The 27526-nt window shown below is 38.8% G+C and overlaps 2 protein-coding genes across 3 annotated transcripts in view; both read right to left on the bottom strand.

The window, feature by feature from the left end:
* SLC35A1 (solute carrier family 35 member A1) overlaps nucleotides 1-8205 on the bottom strand; it is a 27552-nt gene extending 19347 nt beyond the window's left edge. The window contains exons 1-2 of the mRNA XM_059401034.1: nucleotides 8103-8205; nucleotides 6320-6497 (exon numbers count right to left, since the gene is read on the bottom strand). Of these exons, the coding sequence (XP_059257017.1) occupies nucleotides 6320-6497; nucleotides 8103-8205 (281 nt within the window). The remainder of the gene's footprint in view (nucleotides 1-6319; nucleotides 6498-8102) is intronic.
* A 6702-nt stretch (nucleotides 8206-14907) lies between these two features.
* The window catches only part of CFAP206 (cilia and flagella associated protein 206), a 32192-nt gene continuing 19573 nt past the window's right edge, over nucleotides 14908-27526 (bottom strand). For both annotated transcript variants that reach the window (XM_059399238.1, XM_059399239.1), the window contains exons 11-13: nucleotides 25859-26052; nucleotides 22465-22605; nucleotides 14908-15364 (exon numbers count right to left, since the gene is read on the bottom strand). In XM_059399238.1, coding sequence (XP_059255221.1) covers nucleotides 15134-15364; nucleotides 22465-22605; nucleotides 25859-26052 — 566 coding nt within the window. In that variant the 3' untranslated portion in view covers nucleotides 14908-15133. The remainder of the gene's footprint in view (nucleotides 15365-22464; nucleotides 22606-25858; nucleotides 26053-27526) is intronic.

The following is a 27526-nucleotide window of genomic DNA, read 5'->3' as shown; positions in this document are numbered from 1 at the left end:
AGACAGAGATCACAAGTAGGCAGAGAGGCGGGCAGAGAGAGAGAGAAGGAAGCAGGCTCCCCGCTGAGCAGAGAGCCCGATGTGGGACTCGATCCCAGGACCCTGAGATCATGACCTGAGCCGAAGGCAGCGGCTTAACCCACTGAGCCACCCAGGCGCCCTGAAATTAAGCTTTTAGTCTGCTTCATTTAACACATAAAACTGTAAGACACTGCCTCAAACCAGACTCGTTATTTTTAAAATAAGCTGACTTCCGTTCGTCTAAACATACTGCACCCAGTATTGTGTTCCTCTTTATGTAGGTTCTGTGGTTTCTGGTTGTTTGGTCCAAGAAATAGGAATCCTTAAGGTATACGGAGTTAAAGGGCATTGAAAATGAGAATACTTTTATGAGATTACTCTCTTCTGACAATCTCTTCTAATCCCATGAGATTAAATACTTAATGTGATAAAGACATCCAGCCCAGACCTCTCTTCTGTGTTCCAGACTCATCCATGCAACCTATTCCATAGCCCACTTGGATGTCTCAGAGGCACTAAAAACTTTATATTGTATCTACCCCAAATTAAAGTATTGATATCCCCTTCCCTAAAATCTGCTTTTCTTCCTGCCTCAGAAAAAAGTAACTGTATTTACCCAGTTTTTTCGTATGAAGAAACCTGGATAGGATTCTTATCTCCTCCCTTCCTCACCGACTGTACTTGATCCTCATTATGCGTGAGTTCTGTATGTGTGAATCTGCCTATTTGCTAAAGTGTATTTGCAATCCCCAAAATCAATATTCTCGCCGCTCTTACAATCACAGGCAGACAAGTACAGAGAGGCCAAAAATGAGAGTTGCCTAATACACATATTCCCAGCTAAGGTTAAAAAAAAAAAAAAAAAGAAAGACAACGTTCTGCCTTTTTGTTTCAGCTTTTATACTGTAAGCAAATGTAGTCTATTTAGTGCCACGTTTTCCACATTTGGGGGCTTTCTGGTGGTAATTCTGTTTAAAATGGCCCCCAAACATACTATCCAAATCCAAGACAGCTGTAATGTGCCTTAAAGAGAAAATAGATGTTAGATAAGATTTCTTTAGGCATGACTTACAGTGCTATTGGCTCTGAGCTCAAAGCTAATAGATTAACATATATTAAATAAGGTGTCTTTAAACAGGAGCACACATAAAACAAGGTTATATACTGACTGGCTGATGAAAATGTTGTGACGTGAGGCTCCCAGGAACCTAACACTGTTTTCCCCTAGGAGCACTAGATCAATATTCACTACTTCAGTGTCTATGGTGACTTCATAGAACATAACTACTATGAAAAATACAGATCGACTGTGTATCCAAACCCACCACCAAGTCCTACAGATTCTCCTTCCAGAACACAACTCAGATCCATTAGCTTCTCTTCATTCTGGGTTGTCCTAGTAGGCCATTATGTCTAGCCTCTAATAAGCTTCCTTACTTCCAACTCTTGGCACTCTTCTAATCCATTCTCTCAAAGAACAATGTGACTCTTAAAGCTAAATGGATTGCCATGGTTAGTCCCTGAATTAAACCATTCTATTACTTCCAAATGCATCTAAATCCAAAATTCTTCACAGACCATGCATGGACTTCCTCTTGACACCTTGCAGACCTCACCTGCTTCATCTTAGCACCACTCCCTTCTCACAACACTGCAGACATACTGATTTGCTGCTGTTGTTACTTAAGAGTCAAGAATTTTTCTGCCTTCTCTATTCTCTTTTCCTACACAACTCCTACTCAATCTTCAGGTCTAGGTTTAAATGTAACTTTCTCAGAGAGAAAGCCTTCCAACCCAAATGGAAACCCTCTATTATACTTATTTACAGTATCCTCTATTTATCCTTAACACCAAAAATTTATTACTTATTTGCTTAATATCTGGTTTTTTACTAGACTGTAAGCTCCATGGGGACAGAACGATGCCTCTGTAGTTTGCAACTATACTTCTTACATCTGAAACAGTGTTGAGCATATAACTAGGGCTTGATAAATGACTGAATGAATAAATGAATGCACCTGACTGTCTCATTACATCTTTTAATAACACACTGAAACAGACATAAGCATGACCATGTTTAAAATATTTGAAGGGAAACATATTGTTGGATATGGCAACGATCTGTTTCTCTGTTAGTGAACCTTAATTATGAGCAAGACACTAAGAATTTCGAGAGATTTCCTGAGTCTCTGTCCCTATCTCTACATAGTATAAAAAGATATGTACTTTAACAATTAGCCATGACCAAATTTATTATTGAGCAAAGAGCATTACTGTAGAGACCATACTAAATAAACAAACAGCTGAAGATTGGTCTATGAGGTAAAGCTTTGCATAGTTCAGATAAAACTGAAGTTCAGAAATAATATTTATGTCAACTCTATAAAATTATTACACTTTATCATAGGGATAAAGACTGGGAAGAAGGGAAGAAAGCTGTACTTCCTTTAATAATTTTTTTTAATTTTCCATTTAAATAGTAGTTCCAGGCTTTTTTTTTCCTTTTCCTGCCCTCCAAAATTTTCAAATCAGAATTTGGTAACATGTCTACTTTTGACATTAACTTTATTTTCACAATATGGGAGAAATTTTGCTTTATCACCAGGATCTAATTTTTTCTTTTTCTTCTCTGAAGAGAAGATTTTTAAGATATAAACTTTTAGTTATTTCTAATATAATTCTTTCACATTCTCCCACAATGTCCTGAAATTGTTATCCTCTCTGAAGTGATAAAGTATTGCTTCTAATTTGAAAACAAAAATCTAATCTCTTACCACAAATATTTTCTGATATTTTAAGTTTCTCCATCACAGAAAATAAAGCAGTAATATCCAACCTGTACTTCTGACAAACTATATAACATCCTATTTGCCTCTGAACCACTTTTTTAAGTTACCAGTTTTAGTAAGTGTACAAAGAAATGACAGAATGAAGAGTATCTAGAAAATCTTTTACTTCTTTGCAAACCTCACATGATTAAATAAAAAAGACAAATATAAAGTTACTGGGTCTTTCATTTGCTGCAACTCTTAACTGTTCAATTCATTTTTAGCAGCCCAGAGTCTGGCCATGTATTTTATTCGTCTTCTCCACATTCCAAACTGTTTCCAACCGGGAACAGTTATTAACAGCTTATTAATATAAGCCAGTTGTCCCTTCAAGATCTAGAACCAACTTTGAACATTTTCTCTGGGTATCTTTCCCAGATAGCTGGGCTTTAGTTTCATTATCAAGGTCTCACCACATACTGTTAAAGAAGCACCAGCAGGGTCCTTTCATTTTGTAAAGATCAATCTGTGACTTCCTACATTGAAATCATTCTCCTTTCTCTTTCGCTTTTTTACCATTCTAAGAAATGGGCATTCTTACTATTCTAAGTAAACTCTTTATTCCAAAAAATAAAATATTTTCTTGTTATGAATAGCAGGTATTTAGTTTCTCCCAATGTGTTTTGAATAAGCACATGAAAATTTACTAACATACTCTCCATAAAAATTATATTCACTTTAAAATCCAGCAATTTCGGGGTGACTGGGTAGCTCAGTGGGTTAAAGCCTCTTGCCTTCGGCTCAGGTCATGATCCCAGGGTCCTGGGATCAAGCCCCACACGGGGCTCTCTGCTCAGCAGGGAGCCTGCTTCCCTTCCTCTCTCTCTGCCTGCCTCTCTGCCTGCTTGTGATCTCTGTCTGTCAAATAAATAAATAAAATCTTTAAAAAAAATAAAAAATAAAATAAAATAAAATAAAATCCAATATTTCAAATGCATTTAGTTTCATGCTTTGTAAATTTTTCCGGTGCTTTTTCCACTTAGAAACTCTGTATGCTCTAAATGATTCTTCTTGACCCCCAAATTCTTGTTAGCCATAGAATGTCAAATGCCAACTACTAAAACTATGCATGTCATAATTCTTTACTTTTCTTGGTTGTCCCTGGTCTTGTGTACTATGCAGATACAGGTTCATAAAAGAGCCTCTCTTGTAAGCCTTTACATTAGGTGGGTGACAGCCACAGCAACTAATTATTGATGAGGAGCATCTGATCAAGTACAGTATTTGGTTTTCCACACTGTTGTTATTTCAGCACCATCATCTGACTTGCCTGGTGAATTCTTAGAAATTTCTGTGATTTTTATGTAACTTCCAAAAAAGTTTCCACAAAGTAAACTACAACTGACCATACTCATAATACTGAATAACTGAAGAAGAAGAAACACTACACACCAAGCTTTCCAAGGTTGGAAAAGCATCAAAGTAAAACAAAGCCAATACAGGTGGATTGACAGAACACAGCTCAATGGCGGGGTTACACCAAAGGCCTCACTGTTTTGTTTTGTTGTGGGTTTTTTGCACATTGGTTTTTAAAAACTCCTGACAGTTACAAAACAACTGAATCATGATTTGACCCTACAGTTTAAAATGGCTGATGTCATGCCTAACAGTCCTATTTCATTCTTGGGTCACAATTTTTTTCTCCCCAGGGAGTTTGGGGGATTAAAAAGAAGAGATGGGTTCCCTTATCCCTCTTCTTCCAATATCTGTATATTTGTCTTAAAAGAAGCCAAGCCTTAGGATTTTATTAAACTCCTAGGTTGTTATGTAGAAGTTGTTGTAGAGTTTTAAACAGAGACTTTTTGCCTCTGGAACGTTGCCTTTTAAAGGTACAATAAGACCTCCCATTTACCTGGCATTATCCAGAATGAAGAAAGCCTAATTTCCATAAAAAGGAATCTTGTTAAGAAACTGTGAAAGGTCTGAGATTTCACCCTACTTGCAACCTAACAAGTTAAGCTGCCACAGTATCTCAGCCCAAAGAATTAATTTTTTAAAGATTTTATTTAGTTGAGGGTTTATTTTATTGAGAGAGCATGTGTGCCCTAGAGACACAGAGAGCACGCATGCACACCAGCAGAGGAGAGGGACAGTCTGAGAGGGAGAAGCAGACTCCCTGCTGTGAGCTGGTGACCTGAGCAGAACGCAGACACTAAACTGACTGAGCCACCCAGGTGCCCCCAAACTCAAAATATATTAAAGTTTGCCACCATGTGGCCTCAAGTTAATTTTCTCTTCCTTTCTCCCTCCACAAACCACTTTTAGAGTATTTTTTCACATGATTTATGTCATCGTGTGTGTATTTACTGGCTTACTTTCTCTCTTCTAAGCCTAAGCTCCAAGCAAGGAGAAACCATATCTCTTTCATTCAGACTCGTATATTCAACACCTTTTATAAAATCATAACACAGAAATAAATAAGTGTTTGTTAAATGAAATTTAAAAGTGCTTATATGAAATTTGTTTCTGTCTAAAAGCTTACACACACACTATTCCTCACTGGTACCCTGCTCTCACGAACTCACATCTTGAAACCTATATGAATCCTCACCTGCCATATGACCCAAAAGGGTCTGCATCTCATAAATCTTTCCCCAATGCTATTTCCTACGGAATTTTACTTAGTTCTCACAACCCTGTATTATTTTCTGCAATTAAAAAATAAATAAACTAAAGCTTAGAGAGGTTAAGAGATGTGTGCAAACTCATAATCCCAGTGCATCTAGGTTTAAAATGAAGTGTCATTCCAAAACCCCTATTCCTGAACCTCTCTTACACTGCATCCTTAGCTAAAATGGGTCTCATACGATGTTACGCATTCAAAGCCCAGTGCTGCCACATACTAAGAAAAGTGAGCAATAATGATAATGAGTGAGTATTAATATTGAGGAACCTCAGATGCTGTACAGGTAAAACAGGTAAATACAGATTAAATTACATGATATATATGAAAAGCATTTAGCACCATGCCTAGCATTTACAATGCAAAACATGCAAGAAACATAAACTATTTTTATCATATATGCCTCTAAAACAGAAGTCAGTCATTCTTTTCTGTGAGGGTCTGATGGTAAATAGTTTAGGCTTTGTAAGCCACACAGTCTCTGCTGCAACAAAAAGAGGCAGAAAACAGGGTTTGGCGCAAAGGTCATAATTTGTCAGCCCCTGGTTTAGGGCAGAGTTCTGCAACCTCAGCACTACTAACACGTGAGGCTGGTTGATTCTCTGTTGCAGAGGGCTGTTCTGTGCATTGTAGAAAGTTCGGCAGCATCCTCGGCCTCCACCCAGCAGATGCCAGTAGCATCACCCAAGTGGACACAACCAAAAAAGATTTCCGGTGGAGCAAAACTGCCCAAGTTGAGAAACACAGCTCTAGAACAATTAAATGTAGCCTGAATTTTCTAATAAAGGAATACCTTAACTAAGTGGAAAATTAACAATTTAACATACTAAAAAATATTTATACTCACTTAGCTAAAATGCCCACACTTAGCAGTAACTTTATAACTTCTGTGATACACACGGCTGTGGTTGAAAAGTAGAGTTCTCTGTCTGATGTCCTTGTGTATCTTAAAGCTATGGTATAAGCTGCAGCCACCAGGGTCATCACTGCCAAGCAGTATAACTTGAATAATAAACTGACATTTTCTGTAAAATATGTGCAACAAAGATATTATTTAGTAAACAGCATTATGTAGATAGAAGTTAATCTGATGTTATACCTCAAAATGCTTCCCAATTTCAAGCACAAAATACTTTCTAAAACCCATGGCATTTAAAAATTTATTTCAAAACAATACTTTCCAAATACATGAACATAAACACGCATACACAAAACACAGCTGACTTTAAATATCAACCAGGTAAGCAAAGATTTTGTTCCTGAGAAAGCCACAACTGCAAGATTATGTAGCATACTGACACTAGTTCGGGATACAATAAATTACATATATTTCTTTCATATAAAAGAGAAGATATATTTCAATATATCTTTATAATATAATGTTGGCATGATACATTTATAGTGGGCATATAAGACTTTTGGCTAAGGCACAACAAATATTTATTGACATTAAGCCTAAACCTGTAAATTACTGCAATTTACAGTATTTATTTCAGATGAATTCTGTTATTTTGAAGTTCTGTCCATCATTAATCTTGCTGTCCCCATCCTATGTTATTTATCAAAACAGTTCTATTTTTTCCTCTTATTTCCTGTGTTGCTGCAAAAAGACTCTTAAGGTTGGACTTACTTGAAATGGGAGAATGCCTACAATGCCCCTGGGCAGGGCTTTAAAATAAACGTGGATTCCCCAACCAGGAAAATAACTTGGCACCCATGCAGAAAAACATCCTTTAAGTATTTGTTTAACATTTATTCAGAGCTGAAGCCAAATGTTCTGTGCGAGAGGGTGGAGAAGGAATCCGGGTGTCACCCAACCTGTCCTAGCTACAGCTCTGAGGTCCAGAAATTCAGGTCTGTTCTAACTTACACACCCCACTCAGCAAAACAAAGTGCTTCGGGGTTAATCAGAAGCAATCTCAAGAAAAGGCAATTAGTCATCAGATATGATTACTCTAATGTGCCATCCCTGGGGGGAAAGCGGTGGATCTCGCCCTCCACCCAAAATATCAATGTGTTCCTTCTAACCACATACAACATTCTCCAGGGAAGAACTCTGTTAACGACTGCTTTCGCCACCTCGTTAAGGTTTCAGCGCTGTTTCAATGCCCCAGTGATGTTTTCTGTGGCTGTTACAGGGACCAGCCGCTGCTTGGGCTCCGCGCCCGGAGCATGCCCTCAAGCCTCTGAGCATCCGTAGGGCAGAAGGCGCAGAAGAGACCGCAGCCGCGACGACCCCGGCCGGGACAGAGCCCAGTCCTGCCAGTCGCGGGGTGATGCGGGTCCAGCCCCGGACCCGCGCTCCGGCCCCTCTCCCGGTCCGCCGCAGCCCGGGCCTCGGAATTTGGTTCCCGCCCACTGCCAGCTCGTCGGGGCAGGATTGGTCTCGGGCAGCCAAACGGCCCCGAGCGGAGTCCGGCTAGGGCAAGACAGCCGCGGCAGGAGGCTGACTGCCCCGCGCCGCCCTAGCAGGCGGCCGCGCCGGCTCCCGCCGCAGAGCGGCTCCAAACAAACTCCTCCTGCCCGACGCCTCCGCCTGGCCCCGGAGCCCCGCGGGCGCGGACAGGTGGTGACGCTCGTGCGCCACCGCCCCTCGCAGGCTCCCCCGTCCCGGCGGCCCCCAACCTCACCTCTCGGGGCAGCCATGGTTCCCCGACAGCCCCGCGCGGAACTGACGCACGCCCCCTCCGCGCGCCGTCCTCGGGACACCCGAGACCGCCTCCTTGTGGTCATAGAGACGAAAATCATTCGGCCTAGAGCGCCCCGTCGGCCGACCGTCAGCCGACTTCCTGCCCAGCCTGGCACCAAGATTAGGCTCAGCAATCCGAGCTACCCCCGAAAATGGGAAGACCCGGATGGAGGAGAGGCCTTTACGGCCTAGTCTGTGCTGACAGGTGCATAAAACTCAAGTCGAAGGTGTCATTCTGTAAACTACATCTCCCGGCCGGCTAAGGAAGCCGAGTCAAGGGAGCAGAGCGTTGCCTTCTGGGAATTGTAGTCCTCACCAAGGAGATTTGGCCGCAAATAGGACTTGGGTTAAGTTAGTGATTTACGCCTGTCCAGGCTGTTTAGAAACCCTCAGAACCCGTAAAGTAATAGAAACTACTGTCGGCAACTTTTGTAACTTCCACCTTGCTCATTACCTTGTATTGTTACCTCTTACTTAAACTTGACATGATTTATGTCATCTTTCAGAAGTCTTGCGACTGTGTCCTTATTGTCAGCATTGTCACTGATTATATTTGCTTGGCCAGACATTCTAACTACATGATCTTCTCACAACAAAAGGGCTTCAAAAATGTCAGACATGGCAACAGGCAATTACTTCAACAGCTATAATCTTCACTTTCACTGTAGATATTAGCATAAGCAATGCTAGAAATAACTCATTGGCAAAATGAAAGGCTTTCCGCATATCACGTGGATTGGTTAAAAATACTATAAAGGTACATCAGCCCTTATAGGAACAGGGATACAAGAATCTGAGAGACCCAGAAGCGTACTCCTCCTGTAGCACCATCTTTCTCTAAAATCACTTTTTTGAGGTTTGAGTGATTGTTGTACACAATTGCCTTATCATTAGATATGCATACACGTAAATAAATCTAGTCTACTAAAATTATTGGAAAAATTTGCATACCTTATTAGCATCACATTACTATTAGAAAAAGCTTTGTAGAGGCGGACATTTGATTAATCTCATTTTGGAACACTGTTGGACTTTCCCTCTATGGGGTTGTATGTGTGCTCACTGGTCCTTCTTACCTCTTCTTGTAATTGGTACATTCACTATTGCATATGTTCTTACACTTACACTTAAAAAACTCACAGCCTTCTCTGACATTAATTTTAATAATAGAAAACATCCCAACATACATTCTTTCTTTTATTTTATAACTACAGTTTTGTACAGTTTCTCTCTTCCCATTTTGGAGCATCATTATGGGGGCACCTGGGTGGCTCAGTGGGTTAAAGCCTCTGCCTTTCGCTCAGGTCATTATCCCAGGGTCCTGGGATTGAGCCCCTCACTGGGCTCTCTGCTCAGCGGGGTGTCAGCTTCCTCCTCTTTCTCTGCCTGCCTCTCTGCCTACTTGTGATCTCTGTCAAATAAATAAAATCTTTTTTTAAAAATGGAGTATCATTATGGTCTCAACTTAATTAAATATAATTATTCTCCTTTTGATGCTCAAGTTATGCCAATATGGCCCTTGTAAGCCTACTTCTTTCTTTACATCTGCACAAGGTTTTTAAAGCATTCTTTATTTCTGACAACAAGAGGTTCCAGCCAATCTTAATATTTCCCTGTTCTAGGTCATAGAATCAACTACACTTCAAGGAACTATGGTTCTTTCTGGTAGAGAATAGTAGCTTGCTCTCTCTCTCTCTCTCTCTCTCTCTCACACACACACACACACACACACACTGATTATAATTAAAGTGATAGGTAAAAGACTGTTGGGCTATTTTTTGTGACATTTCTGGCTCACATAACATATGCTACTGAATCTGCTTTTCTTAATAAATTTTAATTGCCCAAAAGACTTCCTACTCCACTGGCATGAAACTTGACTAGATTTTGATGTCTCCTGTCCTAACCTGTTCAGCCCAAGACCACTAGGGACAAACCTATATTTAGAGAGGATCAGGATTATTGACCCATTCCAATGAGGGAAATCTCACACCAGAGAAATTGTGTGGTATGTCTCGGGAACGAAGAATTATAAAATCTGGGAGATCGTTAGATTTAGGTGAAATTTAAAGGAAACAGAGTTTTGATAGATTTGAAGCAGAGCTGTTTCTTTTTTAAATATTTTATTTATTTGAGAGAGAGCATGAGAGGCGCGAAGGTCAGAGGGAGAAGCAGACTCCCCATGGGGCTGGGAGCCTGATGTGGGACTCGATCCCAGGACTCCGGGACCGTGACCTGAGTGGAAGGCAGTTGCCCAACCAACTGAGCCACCCAGGCGCCCAGCAGAGCTGTTTATAAAGAAGTCAACATCAGATCTGGACTGAAGAACAGTGTCAGGATCCTGTTTCTCGAAAACAACAAAATTACAGGACATGGACTATTGTGTTCAGGAGCCCCTGAAATGAAGGCTTTGCTTCTAGGTTGGAAACTGAGGCCACTTCTTTGTGTCAAAGCAAAAACAGGCCGTGTCATTCCTACTGACAATAATTTCAATAACAAGGTTCCTAACAGCAAACGCTTTCAGAGAACAAAATGTTTCACTGCATTAGAAAGTAGACACTCAGAAGAGGTTGTGGTTATTATACTGTACTGAGCAGACCCTTCAGAGAAATATTATTTCCTGCTACCTTTCCAGCTGGCGTTTCTGTTTATTATCCCAGCCCAATGAATGGCCAAGCAGATATTTGCACTCTACATTTCAGCTAAATTTTACTTATTCATTCTGAATTTTCCTCAGTCTTGGAGGAAAATCTAGTGACTTAGTGTGCTTCTCTTATGTATGGCCTTCTCTACAGCTGTGGTTATTGCAAGAAGCAGTCATCTTCAACATGTGAACCATAGGGTCATTTTTGCCCGATGATGAGCTAACCTGACATGTCTCAAACAGCTACTGCTATCACCACCTGAAACCCTGATGTTCCTGTCATTACCACGCTGCAATATTTGCCTTGAAATCCTGTTCACTTCTATATCTGATCATACATCAGAGCTACCCTCGTCTCAATGAATTATATAAAAGGAAGCCATTTCTCTATCCATTGGTACTAAAGTACAACTGTAGCCTGTGCAGTAAGCAATACCAAAAGGCTTAAGGAAATTATAGTTAAATTCAAGGATGTAGCTACATAACAGATTGTTAAAAGTAGTGAAGTCTCAAGTACAGTAAATCATTAACCATAAAGAACATTTAGGCAAATGCAGACACCTAAACATAATTGTTTCCATGACAATTTAAGCATATGTTTCTCATTCTGCTATTAAGAAAATTACATCCCAGTTTGCTAGGTTCGTATTTTAAAACAATTCTTTCCTATGGTGTAATATTACTAAAGACGCGCCAAAAAGAATTGCTGCATTTGAAAGTTAAAAAATACAAGGAGACAATGTAAAATTCAGTGTCTAGACTTAAAGAGCAAAACATGAGTAACACATCTAAACATTTCTTATTGGAGCTTAACGCTCCCTTGCCTCTGCTTCCTTTTTTAGCCACCATAATCTCGTTTTTCTTTTCCTGCCAAGCAGTACTTATTTGTAGTCTGTACTTATTTCTACCATTTTCTGCTTCCTACAATTTTACTTCTACTCAAGCCAACTCCATTAAAACGGAGCTCAGCAGTTGCCTACTCCATTGACCTTTTCTCGTTTCTCATCCTCTTCTGTTTATCCATCAGACATTGACTGAAAGCCATAATGTGCCAAGCATTATTCAAGGCACTGACTGAGAACTTGAAACCAGAAAGTGGGCAGAGTGAGGATGGCAGTGTGGTAGAATGAGACACTGGAGACTCCCTCCTTTCTTGGCCAACATTAACCAAGCACTTAACCATGTAAATGCTTTGCATGGGTTAACTCATTCAATCCCCTTGACAGCCCAATGGGTTAGGAACTGTTAGTATCCCCATTTTCATGAGGGATAAACTGTAGCAGAGAAAAATTAAGTAACACAGCTAATAAGTAGTAGACCTTGACCTTACTTCCTTGACCACAGAGGTTCCTTTATGTCTTTTTCTACTACTCTGACTCCTCGTTGCTCTCATTTTGTCTCTTCCTCCTCATTCTATTCCCATTCCCTTGGGTATAACGTCCCAAATTACCTTTGTCCGGTTCAAATTCCCGTCACCTCTGCTTTATTATTTTTGTCATCCCTTAGACACAATTTTTCTAGTCCTGAATGTGTTCTCTTTGATCAACCAGCTCCTCTTCCCAATTATCTCCTGTCCCCTAGGGTAGACACCCTGAGATCATACTGTGATTTGTTCTTCCTTTTCCTGAGATGTTCTATCCTATTCATTAAATCTCACATTTGCCCTTCATGTCATCCATAATCCCAGGCCCTAATTCTTGCAACAGCTTCCTAGTCATCTCCCCAAACATAGCATCTCCCTCCCACAATCAATATTCTGTTCAAGAATCTGCAATGGTACAGACAGGCAACATATTCCTCTGTCTGGCTTTCAACGTTCTCCAAAAACTATACCAACATGACTTATCCAAATTTATTTCTCACCACTTCTCAAAAAATAATCTTTTCCCTCTGTTCCTCTCTCTCTTCTTTTCCAATGACTACTCTGCTGCTGAGCTCCTTATCAATTTCCACCTTGACTATTTTAAAATAATCACTCGACCAATATCCTGCGTCCAGTTTGTGCTCTCATTTATTCCCTTTTTCTTCCTTCATTCACTGAACAACATACTATGCAAATGCCAGGGTATAAAAATAGCTAGAATACAGTTCAAATCTCAAGAAATTTACAATCTAACAGAGAGAATACAGATGACCACATGTATACCTATTGACTTTAAGTACAATACTAAGGGCATAAGTAAAATCTGCGAAAATCCAAGGGAAAAAGCAATTCATTCTCCCCAAGGCGATGGGAGAAAACCTTCACTGTAAAGGTAAAATCCAATCACCCTGTTTGAGGACAAACATAATCTCGTAGGGGTGCCTGTGGAATGGCACAGGCAACAGTGAAAAGCAAGAGCAGAGGATGATGGTATTAAAGACAATGACATAGCTGAAGAGTTTGGTTCGACTTCCCTCATATACACAGTGTAGGGAGATAGCAAGAGAGGAGCAGCAGAGGAAACTGGAAGATAAATGGATATATTCTGAAAAGTCTTACATCATATGTAAGGGAGTTTTTCCATGATCACCTCTGTAATAGAAATGAGTCTTGGTAGGTGTTTAAGTGAGGGAAGCAAAAATTGGGGGACGGAGACAGGGTGACAGTGATCAGATTTATATGTTAGAGACATGCCAATGAATCAGGTAATAGGACTAAGTCCTAAACAATAGCAGTGGTGGTGAAAACAGAAAGACACAGACAATTCAAACCAAATCAACAGAGCTTGATGAATTATTAAATGTAGGGGCATTAGGACACAGGCTGTCAAGTTTTAAATGTCTGCTACTGAATAGACAGTGAGGCCTTTGTACAAAGGGAGAAACAAGTCTGTCTGAGAAAGTAAGTTTGGCCTGCAATCTGCTGAAATGGGACCATCTGAGGAGGGTTCCAGCATGTGGCAGGATCTTTAGAGAGCACCAGAGCTTGGGTGAATGGTCAAGATCCCAGCAGAGGGCCATTTGGTCTAGCTCCCTTCATTCTGGTTCTGTTGTACTTACCAGGCAACCTTCTGATACTAAATTGAGCTTTTCAAACTGGGTTTGGTATTTTTATTATTTGGAAATTTTATTTTCAGCCTTAACTTGATAACCCAGAATTATGATAACCCAGAATTATCACTTTCCAGCCATCCTTTTCTGCATTTAGGAATCTTGCAGAATCGAATGAGGGTGGACAAAACAGATAAAATAAAACACCTGATGTTGTAAAGTTCAATGTTGTCTCTCATCCTCCCACCACCTACAAGGCCAGATCCCTGCCCCCCACCTCCCGCACCCCGCCCCAGGCCTTGCCTCAACAGCCAGCCAGCCTATCTTTAACATCATTTTTAAACTACAGATATGAAAATCATGAACACTGAGAAGTAGGTCTCTTCGAAGTTTACCTTCATGATATATGTGGAAAAAGGATTTTGTAACATATTCATTTTATAAATAACATTTAACCTAAATAGAAAATGAATTATGAAAGCACCTTAAAAAGTCACCACGGCAGGAAAAACTATATTAAATATAAACGATCCCCTTGTCATTAAAGCATGTTTAATGGTCCCTCCACCTGGGAGTCTTTATTGTCCAGGAGTTGGTATTAGAAGTATGTAAAACAGTAATAAAACAATAGCTCTAAAATTCAGCTACCAGTAAAGCACATGGGCCCTAAACACAACTGCCAATGGGCTCAGGCCGATAAGGCAAGGCAGCAGTAACAGGGACTAGACATGCCTGGCCTATGAAAGAGCACAGCTGTTGCTCATAGGAATGTTAGCCAAGTACTGTCAAATATTCTTATTTTTTTCTTCCAGTGGGTCAGAAATCCAGATTTTATGTAAAATTTCCAGATTTTTAAAATTCATGTGGACCTCTGCTCTAATTATTCCTAATTAGCGAAGTCTTATAATACCTCAATTTAATCCATGTTAACATTTAATAACTAATGAGGCTGCAAATATTGACTAGACTTTAAAATTGTAATGTTTAACATTCAATAGGATTTTAGAAATAAATAACCTTCTATCTCAATCATAATCTTATAAATATATTAATATCTAAAGAGCATTACAATTTCCGTCCTCAATGTCGCCAAACTTCTTCTGGCAAATAAAAGCTGAGTGGACAGAGTTTTACTTTTCAATTTTAATACAATGCAAAATGTGTTACAGGAAACAACTTCTAGTTTTCTGTAGTAGCTTGAAGTGAATACACATGAGAATCCAGAAAGCACTCACACAACTGATGAATGTGCCAGACCCACAAAATTAACTAATTTTCAGGGACGCAAAGATACTTGTCAATATTGGCCTCCACTCATAACTTGGTGAGATCTCCTTTGAAAATTCACTCTGTAACTATGTCTCATCAACAGCTCTAGTTAAGTTCACCTTGACCCCAGAGGTGACTTTACCCTGTCCTCCACGGAGACCAGCTATATAAATCTGGGGCCTGGGCACTCGACTGCTGCCTTCTCTCTTAGACTGCGTGCCAACATCCTTGGGTGGGTACACCTGTGAACAATTTTCTCTTCTCATGTGACTGAGATCAGTTTGTACTGAGTGAGTAGCTTTCTGACGCAAATTGGCCTAAAAAGAAAGAGAATATACAGGAATTAGCCCATCTCTTAAAAAGCAAATAATATCAGTCTAATTTTTTCTCAATCCGCAAAGAAATTAGCCCTCCAACACAGCATTTTTCTACAGAACATTAAAACATTAGAAAAACTAGAGCATTATAAAACCCTTTGCCAAGATGTAGAAAAATACATGAAAGGTTGAAAATGGGCCCAGAGAAAGAACATGCAGATTCAAACTTAACAGTGAGCTCAATTATTTATTAGTATAATCTTCTAATTCCTTCACTATTATACTTTGAGATTCATACCACTTGGATTTTCCTGCCATGCTTGGTTTATTGTTTTAAAAGACAGAAATTTAAGATTTCCTTCGTCTTTTTTAAATGGATCTCAGCCAAAACTTTTAATATAAAAAGTTCTAATGTCTTTAGGTTATATTTTACAGTATTCTACATCTTGCTTACTCTTTTCATGGATTACTAGTAAACATGAAGTTAAACAGATTACTCAGGCTGGGAAGCAAAGAGGAATTTAGAAAGAGGAGACTAGGATTTGCTGAAGCAATGACAAAGTCCAAGAGAAAAACTCAAAAGCATTAGAGACTGTGAGTTAAAAAGTAAAGACCTGGAATGAGAGGAAACATTTCAGATTTGAGACACTGTGGGTAAGTGAGAACTGAAACCATTTTCCCCCCACACTGAGTTTTCTGTCTACATTAATATGACTTCACTATTCCATTGTCCTCATTAGCAGGATTTTACCATTCCAAGAGACCCCTGCCAAAGCAAATAACTTGTCTGACTACAGAACATCCTGAAAGACACACCTTCAGTCCTAAGCATCAATACAGACATTACGCCCTAACATTCTTTGCACCCCTGCCCCATAAATCTTCACCCTCGATTCCCATCAATGCTGAGCTCCTTTTTCATGATCTTTACCCAACCCAATTCAAGCCTTCATCCCTCCCCTGACCTTACCCTTGGCATTGAAAGACCTGCCTTCCACACAACACTCCCCATTCTCAATAAATTCTGACCTTCCTCTTCCCCCTCAAGACACTTCCAAGGCTCTCCTGAGGTGGTGGTCCCTACTACAGCTTTAAGTAATACACTCAGTTTTGTTCTATCAGCAGGTTGTACCAGTAATATATGGGGAGCTGGCATTCAACGTGATGCAATTCTACAGGGTAATTACTAGGTCTCCAGTGGGAAACAGAGTGAAGTGGAGGCTGAGAAATGGGAAGAGAGGGCTTAATTAGTATGCAGTGCAGCCCCACTGAACACCCCAATCTCTTCCTATTTCTAGTCCAGACTTATGTTGGCACCTCTACCTCTCATATTCTATCCAGCCATCACTTCCCCTTCCCCTTTGCCTATTCATACCTCAGACCAACTTTCAAATGTCACTGAAGTCAACTTTTTTTAATTTAACCTTTTGTGTTTTCCAAAATTCATTGTTTAAGCGCCACACCCAGTGCTCCATGCACTACATACCCTCCTTAATACCCACCACCAGGCTCACCCACCCTTCTCCCCTCAAAACCCTCAGTTTGTTTCTCAGAGTCCACAGTCTGTCATGGTTTGTCGCCCCCTCTGATTTCCCCCATCTTACTTCTCTCCATCTCCCAATGTCCTCTGTGTTATTTCTTATGCTCCACAAGTAAGTGAAGCCATATAATAATTGACTCTCTCTGCTTGACTTATTTCACTCAGCATAATCTCCTCCAGTCCCATCCATGTTGATACAAAAGTTGGGTATTCATCCTTTCTGATGGAGGCATAATACTCCATTGTATATATGGACCACATCTTCTTTATCCATTCATCTGCTGAAGGACATCTTGGTTCTTTCCACAGTTTGGCGACTGTGCCCATTGCTGCTATGATCATTGGGGTACATATGGCCCTTCTTTTCACTACATCTGTATCTTGGGGTAAATAGCTAGTAGTGCAACTGCAGGGTCATAGGGAAGTTCTATTTTTAATTTTTTGAGGAATCTCCACACTGTTTTCCAAAGTGGCTGCACCAACTTGCATTCCCACCAAAGGTGTAACAAAGTTCCCCTTTCTCCACATCCTTTTCAACATTTGTTGTTTCCTGTCTTGTTGATTTTGGCCATTCTAACTGGTGTAAGGTGGTATCTCAATGTGGTTTTGATTTGAATCAAATCAAATCTGTTAGCCATTTGTATGTCTTCTTTGGAGAAGCGTCTGTTCATGTCTTCTGCCCATTTTCTGACATGATAATCTGTTTTGGGGGTGTTGAGTTTGAGGAGTTCTTTATAGATCTTAGATATTAACCCTTTGTCTGTACTGTCATTTCCAAATATCTTCTCCCATTCCATGGGTTGCCTCTTGGTTTTGTTGACTGTTACCCTTGTGAAGTGCCAAAAGTTCATTTTCGCTTTTGTTTCCTTTACCTTTGGGGACATGCCTTGAAAGAAGTTGCCGTGGCCAATGTCGAAGAGGTTACCGCCTATGTTTTCCTCTAGGATTTTGATAGATTCCTGCCTCATATTTAGGTCTTTTATCCATTTCGAGTTTATCTTTGTGTATGGTGTGAGAAAATGGTCGAGTTTCATTCTTCTATACATAGCTGTCCAGTTTTTCCAGCATCATTTGTTAAAGAGACTGTTTTTTTTTTCCAGTGGATTTTTTTTCTTGCTTTTTTGAAGATTATTTGACCACAGAGTTGAGGGTCCATATCTGGGCTCTCTACTCTGTTCCACTGGTCTATGTGTCTGTTTTTGTGCCAGTACCATGCTGTCTTGGTGATCATAGCTTTGTAGTAAAGCTTGATATCAGGCAATGTGATGCCCCCAGCTTTGTTTTTCTTTTTCAACGTTCCCTTAGAAATTCAGGGTCTCTTTTGGTTCCATACAAATTTTAGGATTGTTTGTTCCAACTCATTATTGTAGGGGATCTTAACACTCCAGTCTCAGTAATAGACAGATGATCCAAGCAGAAAATCAATAAAGAAACAAGAGCATTCAATGACACATTGGACTAGATGGACCTCATAGATATATACAGAACATCCCACCCTAAAACAATAGAATACTCATTCTTCTTGAGTGTACATGGACCTTTCTCCAGAATAGATCACATACTTGGTCACAAATCAGGGCTCAACCAATACCAAAAGACTGAGATTATTCCCTGCATATTCTCAGACCATAATGCTTTGAAACTGGAACTCAACCACAAGAAAAAAGTATGGAAGGACTGCAAACACTTGGAAGCAAAAGATCATCCTGCTTAAGAATGTTTGGATCAACTGGGAAATCAAAGAAGAACTTAAAAGAATTCATGGAAACCAATGAGGATGAAGGCATATTGCTCCAAAATCTAGGGGATACATCAAAGGTGGTCCTAAGGGTGAAATACATAGCCATCCAAGCCTCCCTCAAAAAAATGGAAAAATCCTGAATATACCAACTCTCTTTACGCTTTAAAGAACTGGAGAATCAACAACAAATTAAGCCAACCCCACATACAAGAAAGGAAATAATCAAGATTAGAGCAGAGATCACTGAGATAGAAACTACAGAAACAGTAGAACACATCAACGAAACTAGAAGCTGGTTTTTTGAAAGAATCAATAGGATTGATAAACCACTGGCCAAACTAATCCAAAAGAAAAGAGAAAGGACCCCAATTCATAAAATGATGAATGAAAAGGGAGCAAACATGACTAACACTATGGAAATAGAAACAATGATCAGAAATTATTACCAACAGTTATATGCCAGTAAGTTAAGCAACCTAGATGAAATGGATGCATTCCTAGAAACCTATAAACTTCCAAAACTGAATCAGGAAAAAATTGGCAACCCGAATAGACCAATATATAGTAACGAGATTGAAGCAGTTGATCAAAAGCCTCCCAAAAAACAAGGGCGCCTGGATGGCTCAGTCATTAAGCATCTCCCTTTGGCTCAGGTCATGATCCCAGGGTCCTGGGATCAAGACCCACATCTGGCTTCTGGCTCAGCAGAGAGCTTGCTTCTCCCTCCTACTCTACCTGCTCCTCCCGCTGTTCGTACTCTCCATCTCTGTTAAATGAATAAATAAAACCTTAAAAAAAAAAAAAAAAAAAAACCTCCCAAAACACAAGACTCCAGGACCTGATGGATTCCCTGGGGAATTCTATCAACCATTCAAAGAAGAAATAATACCTATTCTCCTGAAACTATTTCAAAAAACAGAAACAGAAAGAACACTTCCAGACTCTTTTTATGAAGCCAGCATCGCCCTAATCCCAAACCAGGCAAAGACCCCACCGAAAAGGAGAACTTCAGACCAATATCTCTGATGAATATGGATGCGAAGATTCTCAACAAGATCCTAACTAACAGGATCCAACAGTACATTAAAAAGATTATCCACCATGACCAGGTGGGATTTATCCATGGGATGCAAGGGTGGCTCAACATTTGCAAATCAAACAATTAATAGAACAAATCAATAAGAGAAGAGAGAAGAACCACATGGCCCTCTCAATTGATCCAGAAAAAAACATTTGACAAGATACAGCACCCGTTCCTAATTAAAACCCTTCAAAGTATAGGGATAGAAGGAACATTCCTGAACTTCATAAAATCTATCTATGAAAAACCCACAGTGAATATCATCCTCAATGCAGAAAAGCTTATGGCCTTCCCTTTGGGATCAAGAAAACAACAAGGATGCCCACTCTTACCATTGTTGTTCAACATAGTACTAGAAGTCCTAGCAACAGCAATCAGACAACAAAAAGAAATAAAAGGTATTCAACTTGGCAAAGAAGAAGTCAAACTCTCTCTCTTTGCAGATGAGTGATACTTTATATGGAAAACCCTGAAGACTCTACCCCCAAACTACTAGAACTCATACAGCAATTCAGTAATGTGGCAGGATACAAAATCAATGTATAGAAGTCATTTGCTTTCTTATACACTAGCAATGAAAATATAGAAAGGGAAATTAGAAAACTGATTCCATTTACTAAAGCACCAAGAACTATAAGATACCTGGGAGTAAACCTAACCAAAGAGGTAAAGGATCTGTACTTGAGGAACTATAGAACACTCAAGAAAGGAATTGAAGAAGACACAAAAAGATGGAAGAGCATGCCATGCTCATGGATCAGAAGAATAAACACTGTTACAATGTCTATATTGTCTATACTTTCTATACTGTCTATACTGCCTATACTTTCAATGCCATCCTAATAAAAATTGCACCGGTATTTTTCAAAGAGCTGGAAGTCAACTTTTATGTCACTTCTGTTATACTACTTACTGAGAGGTACTGAAATATTTTTAGTGTATCCATGCACTTGCTAGAAGATTAGCTTCTGAAGAACAAAGTAGGGGTATCTATGTTACCTTGCATACGTCCGATGGGCTCAAGTGAGTTTAGTAAATAACAGAAAAGAACATGGGGATGGAGCTTCATGAACTACAGAAGAGTAACTGATAGAAATATTAATGGAACAAAAAGATCTAGAAGATATACTAGGAAGCTAATCCTTCCTCATCCCAGGAAATCAAGGGACTGAAAAGCTGCCACCAGAAAGGGGGGCAAGAAAAATGTCAAGGTTGGTGAAAAGCCTATAAAACACTGCATATACAAACGGACAAAGGCTATACCTTGTAAAACGATAGAACTCTCCCCCCAACCTCTGTTGCCATAGCTATCAGCACAGAACAGGCAGGATTTGGCCAGCTTCCTTATTTTTTTGCTGCCTCCACCTTTTAATTAAGGACTGACCAGAGAAAGCCCATGATACCTACCAAACTAATCACATAAGATCCCCCATTTTGTGTTAGCCCACCTCCAGTTTCCTCATGTCAACAACTTCTAATCAGAAAACTCTTTAAACCCTTCCCCTTTTTTTCACATCAAGCTCTCCCTCTTCTCCCGCCTGCTTTGGAGCTTCTGCCAACTACAGGTGATGATGCTTGACTCCCTTGCTATAGCAAACTTTGAATAAATAGCCTCTGTTCCCATTTGGGTAAGCCTTTGTTTATTTCCACACCTGATTTCAATCAAAGAGATGGGCAAAATATACTAAGAAAAGGCTACAGATGTAAAAGAGTTTTCTTCATACTCTAAATACTTGTTTAAAATGATGAGGTACTATAGAAAGAGTTAATGGGAGGAATTCCACGGAGTCAGACATGGATGAGAGTTTCAAAGCCATGCTTTGAGGGCAGACACCTCTTATAATTAAAGTGACTGAGAATCAGAAGGATAAGAGAGCTCAGTGCGTATAGAGAAGATGTTGACAACAAGAGAGGACACTATCTGGGATATAATAGAGGTAATATTCTGCTCCTCAAAAAAACAAAAACAAAAACAAAAGACAAGGATTTACTTCCATGATTAGAGGAAGCTGAGAGTGCTTTAAATACTAGACCCTCATAGATTAGCACAATATATGGGTATAGAAAGAGAGAGTGAGCAACTACCATTGTTATAGTTGCTGGATGGTATAATTTGAGAATTTTATAATTTGAGTTTCATCCTTCTCTATATGCTTAAAATTAGAAGGTAAAGGTACCTTCTTTACCTTACAAGGTAAAGCTGGCAAATTAATATGCAAAGAACTTGGTATACAACTCATTAGTTTATATAAATAAATTAAATTACTAGCTCTATGAGTAATGATACATTTGAGTTCCCCAACCTCTAGGTCTCGGCCTTAGTGCCATCTTGGAAAACCCTGCACCAAGCAAGTGGAGGAAGAAGCAATCTGGAGGCTGAAGTGAGAAAGATGAGGCAGAGGTCCAAGTAAACAGCTAGCTTGTACACCCATGGAAGCCACAGGAATAGACATAAGGAACGCCAGAGGCCTGGGACACTGGTACTTTCTAGAACTTGATTCCGTGGATCTAGAATATCCATTGCCATTTGATCACAACCACCACCTTCAAGAGACCCACCTAGCTCATACCAAAACTGTCCCTTTTGGTCCTATAACCTGGACCTGTGACTTTTAGGATTAATTCTGTTTTCGTATGTGGCTGAATGTAACATATATACAATAAATCATCTCTTCCACTGTCTTAAAGGAAAAAAAATCCCCAACCTGTAAATAATTTTAGAAAATATTGTTACAAACCAATTTTATAGCTTTTCTTCTTAATTCCCATTCATTCCACTCATATGATCTCATAATTGTTGGTGGCAATATGTGCGTATCCGTCTGTGTGCTACTTTCAGACATTGTAATTGGTTTTATATGTTTGTCAACATCCTTCATCTAAAAAAATGAAGTTTTATAATTAGTACATATTTTAAAAATAAGCATTATTTAGGGATAACTAAAAATATTTAGCTATGACAAAAATATTAGAAAAATAAGAATTTTTAAACATGGAATATACTCATAAAGACAGCAGAGAAAATAAGCCTGTAGTAGTGAACTAAATGAGATAACTTTCCTGGGCATTATGGATTTCCTTGTACCTGACTTTGTGAAGTTAATATGGGAGGTATACTTTGGAAGGGGAAAACCAAATGTCACTCTTTCCTAAGTCAAATGCCCTTCTCAAAATTGGTAGCATAAGCGAATAGTTTGTTAAAAACTGACAGTTTAAAATAGCCATTAAATATCAAATATGAATCATATTTGTTTAAAATATCAAAACATCTTTAGGATATATCTTTTTTTAATGACAGTTGATGATGAGATTTTTAAAGTTTATTTATTTATAATCTCTACACCCAATGTGGGGCTCGAACTCATGACCCCAAGAAGAGAATCCCTTGCTCTACTGACTAAGCCAGGCAGGAACCCCTAGGATATATCTTGAACCCAAACTATGCATACTCAGCATATTATCCAAGATGGTTTTGTTTTAGCTGGATATTTCGATTTTCTGCTGTGTTATTCACAACCTCACTATTAAAATATTAAATATTAACTCCAGGCTAAACAAGATATGATTATACTGTATATGAAACTGCTGGAGGGGGTGGTAGATGTCCAAAGAACTCAGATCACAGTAAAGAGAAGGGAGAGAAGACTGGATTTTTTTTTATTATTCTGGTATAACAGTGTTATATATTAGTTTAGCTGTAGAATGCAGTGACTCAACAATTCTAAACATTACTCAGTGCTCCTCACAATAAGCTTACTCTTGATCTCCTTCACCTATTTTGCCCATCCCCCCACCCACCTCTGCTCTGACAACCACCAGATTGTTCTCTATATTTAAGAGTCTGTCCTTTTTTCTCTTTTCCCATTATTTTTGTCTCTTAAACTCCATACATGAATGAAATCATATGGTATTTATCTTTCTCTGACTGACCTATTTCACTTAGCCTAATATCCTCTTGATTCAACCATGTTGCAGCAAATGGCAAGATTTTATTCTTTTTTATGGCTCAGATATATATACATATATATGCCACATCTCCTGTATCCATCCATTCAAGATCAACTTCTTACTCCAAGGGGCACCTGAGACGCTCAGTTGGGTAAGTATCTGCCTTCAGTTTGAGTCATGATCTCAGAAGCCTGAGATCAAAAGCCTCACTGGGTTCCCTGCTCAGCAGGAAGTCTGCCTCTCCTTTCCCATTTGCCTCCCCCTCCCCCGCCCCCACTCACGCTCCTTCTCTCACTTTCTCAATGAAGAAGAACTTAAATATAAATTCTTACTCCAAGCAACAGATAATCATTGATTGCCCTACCATTTAATATATCATTTTTGCCTTCAAAATGATGTTATGATATAATTAGAGAGATAAAAACATGCTGCAAGATGACTAGCAATATAATACAATTCAAGTAAATAGCTAGCAAATAATTATAAGAACTACAGCTCTGAAATATGAAAGTCACTGAGGAAGAGCTGGAACTTAAATATATAGAAGAGGAAAAACAAGACCAATTAAATGGCCGGGGGAGGGGAGGAATTGTTCTTTAATGGAAAATTGTGCATGATCTACTTATAGCACACCTTTCTGATGATCTGATTCTAGCCTTTCACTGTCTTCGAGGAATCTTACAACTCTGTAAGTTATATATAAGTGGTAGCAAGGCCAAATAATTCTTGTCTATAGACACACAAATTCATAATTCCTTCAAGTTTTTTTTATAGAACTTGGCAATGTAATTTTCAAATTTATAATGGAAAGTCAAGAGTCAAGTATAGCCAAGATTCTTTAGAAAGAGTGGCAGAACTTAGTCAACAGGTATTGAAACTTATAATAAAGCTCTAATAAGATATAGGTAGGGATTTTTTTTAACTGAAAAATTGAATAGAGAACCTAAAAATTACATCTGTGCATATAAGACACTGTAGATGTAGGGAAAGGACAGAGTATTGAACAAATAATCTGGGACAATTCACTACTCAAATGGAAAAAAAATTAAGATTAGATCTTCACCTTCCCCTAAACATAAAAATCAAATCCAAGTCAATTGGGTGTGAAAGGTAAATCCAGACTCATTGCAAGACAATGTAGGAGAATAATTTTATGATCTAAGATACTTGAGGATTTCTTAAACAAGACAGAAAAGTTAAAGACATGAGAGAAAAAAGATTAATAAAATACGTAACTTTCATTTGTGAAAAGACACCACAAAAGAATAAAAAATATAAAACTGGAAAAGCCTGGGCCAGTGGAACGCAATCGAGAGCCTAGAAACAAAACCCTTTCTGTAGGAGAATTGTTCATTCAATGGTGGTGTCGTCACACTGAGTGGCATTGTACTGAAAACCATATATTATTATTATCATTACCAGTCACTGCTGGGATCATGTACAGTTTTAGAAGTAGGCAGAGTAAAAAATGTAACAAAAACCATTATGTTTTATTAAGACATACTTAATGAAACTACTAATTACTTAAAAAAAAGACTAACAGGTACTTCTTATGGATGGGACAACCTAATATAATAAACACGAAAAATTATTGATCATTTCACTTGATTATTTTAATGCAATTCCAGTTAAAATCTCAGGAAGATCTGGGGGGGAACTAGGCAAATTTATTAAGAAAATTACATGGATATATAAAGATTTATGCCTCACTATCTATGACAATTTTGAAAAAGTAAGAGGGAAAGGAAAGAGGTTACCCTCTCAGGTAGTAAGATATACTAGGAAGCAATAGTAAGGAAAGCAGCATGGTACAGAGTGTGGAGTGCAGAGACAGACACACAGACCTGTTCTCTTACAGCTGTAAGTTATCACCTGTGTTATCTGTGCTAAGCTTCTTTAATTTTAGATAAGAAAACACTATAGTTTCAATTATTTATCTAAATGTAGTATTTCTCTTTCAGAGTTTTCCAATCTAATTCATCAATTTGGCTCCTTCACTTGTTAGCCTTATTTTCTATGGATTTCATTAGTGTCCCTCTTCCGGGATGAATCTCTGACAGTGTTAGAGGCCCTCTTCGGAGCCTGTCTCTGCCTGGACTTAGGAACCATTCTACAACAAAGTCTAACTTTAAGTTAACTGTACTTTTAAAAGTCATAAATTCTTAAAATACCAACTATGCTAACCTGAGAATATGGAATGAGGGTTTCAAACTGTTGATGAAGTTCCAGGAGCTGAATTAATTCTGCATTTTTTTTGGCCTTTTCTTTAATTAAACCAATATAGTTTTCAGGATTTTCTGCAAATAAGTATGCAGCATCTCTGGTATTGAAAGTGTAATACTTTTCTTTATATTTCAAAATCCCAATTGCTGGATTTCCTGAAAATTAAGAAAAGGAAATGAATTAGGCATAAAATATTAAGTGATTCTACGTTTGTAATACATCCAAAAAACCACCCTACATATTGCATATTTAACATATGACTTACACTTTTCATTTTGCTAAAATAGTACAATTTGCAATTTTAAATAATACATTTTATTAAATGATATTTTATGTGAAATTCATTTAAATTAATCTTAAACTATGGTTTATATAAAAATTTGCTATCCAGATATAAGGTGTTTGAAAATCTTTTATGAGAACCACTTAGACATTTGACGGTTTTTTCAAATCTCCTTTAACTACTACAAGCATTGTTTTAAAACTAATTCTATAAAAACTAGAAAGACAGGACATCTTTTTCAAAATAGAGGTTTCTTCTTTTTCTGTTTTTATTTAAGATTTTTTTATTTTTAAGTAATCTCTACATCTAATGAGGGGCTTGAACTCACAACCCCAAGATCAGGAGTCCCATGCTCCACCAATCAAGCCAGCCAGGTGCCCCCAATACAACTTTCTATGTTAAGAAGTATTTCCCACTGTGAACAGATACTACATAAAATAGGATTTATTAAATATCCACATAATTGGTAAGAGATAGTAATACTGTCTTACTTATTTTTTCATGTGTTCAACACAATGTATTGGCCCTATTCCTGGCACTAAGGATATAAAAGAAAACAAAGTTCCTGCTCTCAGTAAATCAACAAATATACCATAGGCCAGAGAGTACTGTAGATTAAAAAAAATAATAATAATAAGCATCAAGCCAGCTAAACACATGGTAAAAGGAAGAGGGTGAGGTTGATATTTTAGATCGGGTGATCTAGGAAGGCTGAATAAAATGAAGGAGCAAGGTAGGTAGCTGTATGGGGGACAGAGTTTTCCAGGTTGAGGGAATAGCAAGGCAAAGGCTCTGAGGTGAAATGTGTCTAGAATGTTCAAGAATAGCCAGAAGGCCAGTGGAGCTGGAATAGTGAGCAAGGGAGATTGGTTGGCAATGAAATCAGTGATATCATGTGCAAAGGACCCCAACTGGTAAGCCACAGTGTCACCTTGGGGTTTTAAGCCACGTGGTCTGCAGTCCTGAACAGGACGGATGTCCTACAGAATTCCTTTGAGGTAGTGCAGATTGCTGCTGCCCAGAAAATAATGTAGTAAATATAAATAATGTAGTAAACAAAGTTATCAGGACTCAGAGAGGATTCTGACACTCACAAGCCCTTCTACTTTCTTATTTCTCTCTTTTTATTAGAATCCTAGTTAGTAAGCTGGAAGGGTCTAAGCAGACCTAGACTAGAAACCAGGCTCTCCTGAATCTTAGTCCATAGATTTTCCAACCACGTCATGCTGACTGTCGTGACCCTACAGCCATGTTTCTCTGTGTTTGTGTCTCTCATGACTCCCTTCCCTTCTTATCTGGGCTGGATGCATGGATGGAGGGGAAAAGGGAAAGGAAGGGAAGGGGAC

The sequence above is a fragment of the Mustela nigripes genome, chromosome 5 (assembly GCF_022355385.1).
Source record: "Mustela nigripes isolate SB6536 chromosome 5, MUSNIG.SB6536, whole genome shotgun sequence".
In the NCBI taxonomy this organism is placed as follows: Eukaryota; Metazoa; Chordata; class Mammalia; order Carnivora; family Mustelidae; genus Mustela; species Mustela nigripes.
Note: the sequence above shows the minus strand (reverse complement) of the source record. Positions and strands in the feature narration are given on the sequence as shown.